Below are 6000 nucleotides of genomic sequence, written 5' to 3' on the forward strand. Positions count from 1 at the left end.
GGCTATGTTTATAGCCTCCCTCTGAAATCTTCAGTTCCAGATGTGGCAGAGCTGGCCCCTTCATCAAACATGACATTGTTACAGGCTGTATTTCTCTAGTTGTTTTTATGTACATTTCTGAGACCGGCCTAAAGGTGAATGAGCGATGTGCACGTGATACACAGTAAAAAAGAGAGAGAAGCTACTTGCCCCTCCATGTGCATGTGTGTACACGTTTGGATTTCTGGTTTTGGTGTGGTGTTTGCCTCTCTTACTCTGCCATCTCTCCCCTTATTCTGATAGTCTTTTGCATTTGTGCTTCAGTAGTTGGAAGGAAATTAAGAAATAAAACACAGTGTGTACATGCTGACTGGGTAGTACTTGTATAAAAATCTCTGATGTACTTAGAAGTACATTTCCATCCACAATGGGATGTGTGTATGGACAAAATATTGTGAAGTTACTGTAAGTAACTTGTCTTGTGCACTCGGGAAGAGAAGATGACTCTTAGTTCTCTACAGTTCTTCTGGCTCTGCAGCACTCTGCGGCAGAGAAAATGAGTGAAAACTTGTCTTGCATTAAAATAAGAAATTACAGCATCGATTTACATGCCTCATGCTTTAGAAAGCTAAACTCTTGTCCTTCACCAGAAATAACTGGGTTGAAGAACTGCCAACTATTCTGGATTTATCAGGGACACCACCACTATTTTGGTTCCTCTTTTTAAGAGCTTCTATCAAAAAGGAATAAGCTTCCAAAGATACACAGTTATGTTTGTCTGCACAAGTTCCTCATACCCTAGGAGGAAAAAATGCACTTAGTCAGCTGTGAGTAAGATTCTTCCTCAGTGACTCTAGGACTTCTCCAACAAATATTTTTTCTTACATTTAATATTAGCAGCATTTAGTTTTAAATTTCTGTGCTCTTTATGGTTCTTGTTATTTTGCTTCATATAATTACCAAATTAAAATGTCAAAAAAATTGCAAAAAAGAAAGAGACAGATACTTTCCTCCCCTCCCCCAAACCTCCAACCAAATCAACAACATCATTATAGCAATGGGATTTTATACAATTCCTTAATTGTCAGACCATGCTCAGGGGTTTATAATTTTATCTTATTCCAGTCTAGGTGACTTTTGCAGTTCAGGTGACTTTCAGTGTTTGCAGGTGAGGGTCATGGAATCAAACCAGTTAGATTTTAGATTTTCTGTTGTAGCTATAGTCTATGCAGATACTGAATATCAAGTTCCTTCCACAGTGATAGGCCATTACCACGTCATACAAAAATGTTAAATGGCTAGCAAAGTGTAGGGTGCAGTCACTGTGCAGAACAATGGAATTGTCTTCCTGCAGTATTTTTATAGCTTTCATTAGAGGTGTGTTTCAGTTCAGATTCTGGATTGTTGACTGCTGTGGAAGACAGAAAACTTGATAAATGAACGTGCTCATGTATCAGTCATATACTCAGTTGGGAACATTGTTTGTGCTAAACCTCTCCAAAGGAAAAATGGTTGGATAATGCAGGAAGTGCTTTAGTCATCAAGTAGGTAGCGTTAGGGCTTTTTGTTTGTTTGTTTTTGAGAATACAGTCTTGCAATTAAATGTATTATTAACTCAAAAAAATTATCATAGTAAGGTATTGGCCTTAAACTTTGAAATACTGTTTTCTTTCCTCCTAGGACTTCATGTTTTCCCCACGTTTGTAATATATGAACTCACAGTCTTACTATTCCTTACATTGTCGGTGGTCATAATGAAGGTATTTTATTTTTCTCTTTTTTATCTTTTAATAGTCTAAATAATCTTTGTGCTGCATGCCCTAATGAAAATTCTGTGCAAGCCCTGAACATGTGATATAACAGAGAATATTACATCTTTACTGTAAATCTGTATTTGGAGGAATTTTACTGATTAGAATACCATTTGATACAACATTCTTAGGATATTAAAAAAAGATTGTATTTAATGTTAAAAGTAAGTTACACATGGAGAAACATCTATTTATCTAGCTTGGGATTTGTGACAAAGTTATCAAGTGTTTTTATTATAGTAAACAAGATACTACTTTTTACTGTGCAACGTACATTTGTCTCTTTTGACATTAACACAGAAGACATAGTTAGAAGTCCACTAGTTTATGTCCAGAATTATTGTATTTGATGCTATGTATTTTACAAAGATTGTACTATTTTATTTATTGCACTTCTTTTATTTTAAAACAAAACAAAACCACAACAACACAAAAAAATGTTCTTAAAGTTTGTCTTGGCAGTGCTTGTCCTTTCTCTGATTCTTCCAAAGACCAGCCAGTATATCAAGTGGATTGTCTCAGCAGGACTGGCACAAGTCAGTGAATTCTCTTTTGTTCTGGGAAGTAGAGCACGCAGAGCAGGGATCATATCTCGGGAGGTAAGCTGTGCTACAGTTATTAAACTTCAGTTTTTGCACCTGAATAACTTACTGGGATTTGGTATTACAGTGTATTTGAATTGCCAGTACGCTCCAATTTTGTGGCATCTCTCAACTGTTAACAGGTAGAATCAATCCATACAAATGGAGACACGTATGACCCCGATAGGATTCTTAGTTCCATTTTTTACTTGTTTCATATTGTACTTCAGTATTTTAAATAGCAGGTTTTACTTTTAAATGGCTTGGTTATAAATGCTTTACTTTAACTGCTCTCACTTAGAACTTTATTAACTGAGCAATGAGCTGTAGATAGCACTCAAATCACTAAGTTGGAGAAGCATTTGCTTTTGAAACCTTGATATAGCTATAGAAAGAGGTAACTGAGAGTATAGGATTTGAGTAAGGAAATATCAGTAAATACGAACTGGAGAGCAGATAGGGTGAAGTGGAAATTGCCTTAACATTTAAACAAGCAAACAAACTTGTCATCTCTACCTGCAAAGCTTGTTCGTTTTAAATCCTCTGCAAAAGAAACAACCAGCTTTTTCAGTAGTCATGAAAAAAAAAGCCCTAGGAAAGAAACCTTAGTTTTATATTGAAGCTGTGAGAATGTTATTTTTTTTCAAGATGAAGTCTGCTTTGTGAAATTAAGTAAATTATGGCTATGGAGATACAACAACTGACTTCACTTTCTACTGCTTGCTGCTTTCTCCTCTGTATCTCTGCTCACAAAAATACTTTGCCTGACGCTCCAAGCTTTTCATTGTGTGAGCAAGTGGGCTGTATAATGCTGGGACCAATTCCAAATAAAGCACGTGTGAAAAACTTACATAGTGCTGTTCACTTGTATAGGTAAAGGTGATTCATTTTCACGTTCACTCCTGCATGTAATTAGGAGTTACAAATACCGTATGTTTGCATAGAGTTTCAAGATAGCCATACATGATCACAGAACCAGTTTGGGGGCCCACCCACTGCACTTGGAGGCCTTTAGGCTTTTTTTTTTTTTTTTTTTTTTTCTTTCCTGTGGCAGCTCTCATGTGATTATCTACTGTATAGGTTTATATAGCTCTGAAATTTCCAAAAGTCATTCTTCTGTTTGAGACCTCAAAACTACTTCCTGCTGCTGTTTTTAAGACTCATTCAGGCTATGTAGTTAAGATGTTTTTTCAGAAGATGTGCAGTATGACTGAAAGGGATTTTTGTTTGCTTTTTTTTAGTGTATAAAATAGTAGTGAACTTTGCCATTATATCATTAAACCAGAATAGTTTGGGGTGGTTTGTTTTGGTTTGGGTTTTTTTGGGGGGGGGGCTTTAAATAAAGTGGTATTTGGCCTTTGCTCTTTTAGCAAACATTGAGCTTTCAAAATTGACCTCGTAACTATACATGTAAATAATTGTTTTTCTATAAGCTTATAATGTTGTTTTTGCAATTGTATCTTCAAATCAGGTAAACAGATAATTAGATCATTTGAGCGTGCACTTGTTTGCTTTTGTAGCAATATGCATAGTTGGTTAGGAAGACAGGTGAATCTCCTGAGAATACTGTCCAGAAGAGTCCAATCTCCTCAAACTTCTAGTCACTTCTTAGTTTACCACACGACTAAGAGAAGTAATGGCTTTTATTTGCGATTTTCAGGTCTATCTTCTTATTCTGAGTGTGACTACTCTAAGCCTTTTACTTGCCCCCGCCCTGTGGAGAGCTGCAATTATGAAATGTGTTCCGAGACCTGAAAGACGCTCAAGTACTTGATTAAGATTTGCACATATACAAGAATACATCTCCTTGCAAGGAATATCTTTGTTGCTTGTTGTATTTCTATGCACTCAGAAAACAAGAGGTTTTGAGTAGTCAGTCCTCTTAACATGCACTTGGTTATAAGCCTTATACTGACCTTAAAACAAAATTCAACATTAAAAAAATTACATAATTTGAATTGCACACCTTTTACAAAATTCACTTTCTCTCTGACAGACTAGAATCTGCCAGAATACTTGTTCCTGATCCAATCAGTTATTCAGAGCATGAGTTATTTTTTTTTTTTAAATACAGCATCATGCAAACTGTGTTGATTATTTTTTGCCTGAATGTGCCTTTTAATTTTCATCCTATTTTGTTACTGCTGGTTCATCACCAGATCTTGTTTAAAAAGAAAAAAAAATAATATTATGGTGCCTATGGTATCTTCTTTCACTAAATGACTTGAGTCATTTTCACATTTAGGAGTTTAATATACTAGTATAAAATTAATCACAAACCACATGTGAGTAAAAGTGAGTAAAAGTGTAGTCCTTTACACAAAGAAAAGGTTTAACTGCTTAGCATCAAACTGTTTTAAGCAGTCAAACACATATTCCAAATGATGCAGCCAATACTGTATGATATTTTATTCCAAACTGCAGAATATAATGTGTTTTCTTATAGTGGTAACTTTTATTTGTGTTAGTTCTTTTATTTATTTACATATTCATATTTGACTAGAAGTTGATGATAAGAAAGGGCATAACTTAAGTTGTATTTGAAGACTGACAGTTGTCACCCATTCTTGTTGCTAACTGCTGTTATAGTTAGCACTGTTTACAGTTGTTTACAGGTTTTTTTTCTTTGTTTTAAATAAAAAATAAATTTAGTAAAACTGGGGAGTCTAATTTCAAGCAGATGTGAAAAACATCAGTTCTGTAACTTGGGAGATTGGATGTTATTTGACACTATGCTAGATTTAAAATCATTTTAAGTAAATTAATTTGCACAAAGCTAGAAATGGCAGACGGGATGTGTATTTGGAACTCCACGACTTTATATGTTGCATTTACATTGAATAAATTGTTAGTCTCTTTAAAATGTTGTGATATTTTAAAAAACGGTGTTTTGAATGTGATCTTAAATGTAAGTGTTTTGGTCTTTAAAATGTTCTATGTAGCGGGATAAGCCTTGTAAAAGCCCATTCTTTAATTGTCGTAGAGAAACCTTACTCATAGACTGTAGTCTACTCTGACAAACAATTTAAAAATCATCTTGAGGTTTATCTGCTTAAAAACAATACTATTAAAGATATATTAACACTTTAGGTCAGTATCATACTGTTGTCTGAAATAACTTCGATACCCACAAAATGGTTAGAAAAATGCATGTTACGTAGGTTTAAATTGCCAATTAAAATGAAAGCTGTCCTCCAAGTAGCCAAACAAAGCTTTGAATGGATTTGTGTGCTTTATACCTCTTTCCTCTACCATAAGAGCCTCAGTTTCCTCCAGTGTTTTCTCTGACATCTGCTGGGCTTGTCAAAATGCAGCTTGGACTAGTCTGGAGTGTGTATGTACTGTAGAGGACAGGGTAGGGTTCATCATATTTGATTTCCTGCTCACTGGATTTGGGGCTTTCTCTCCAGGCACTGATGCTTCCTTCATAAAGGTGGCAGGAATGTATAGCAATTCTGCCTCTCCTGGAATGGTTTCAGAAGTTCCTGAGGAACAGTGACAAATGCAGAGGAAAAAGTTGACCTATAAATAAAATAGCTTTTCTTTAAAATGAATCTGTCACAGAGAAGAAACTTGAAACTGATTTGTTGGTGTATTTCATATTTTGTATTCAAAATGGAGAAGTAATT

General features: G+C 35.1%; 1 protein-coding gene across 2 annotated transcripts in view; it reads left to right on the plus strand.

Moving 5' to 3' along the window:
* TMCO3 (transmembrane and coiled-coil domains 3) overlaps positions 1-5569 on the plus strand; it is a 35844-nt gene extending 30275 nt beyond the window's left edge. Inside the window, exons 13-15 of one of the 2 annotated variants that reach the window (XM_049834089.1) lie at positions 1660-1739; positions 2240-2389; positions 4032-5569. In XM_049834089.1, coding sequence (XP_049690046.1) covers positions 1660-1739; positions 2240-2389; positions 4032-4145 — 344 coding nt within the window. In that variant the 3' untranslated portion in view covers positions 4146-5569. The remainder of the gene's footprint in view (positions 1-1659; positions 1740-2239; positions 2390-4031) is intronic. The other variant, XM_049834088.1, reaches the window with a different exon arrangement.
* The last annotated feature ends 431 nt before the right edge of the window (positions 5570-6000 follow it).

This window comes from Accipiter gentilis, chromosome 31 (assembly GCF_929443795.1).
Source record: "Accipiter gentilis chromosome 31, bAccGen1.1, whole genome shotgun sequence".
NCBI lineage: Eukaryota > Metazoa > Chordata > Aves > Accipitriformes > Accipitridae > Astur > Astur gentilis.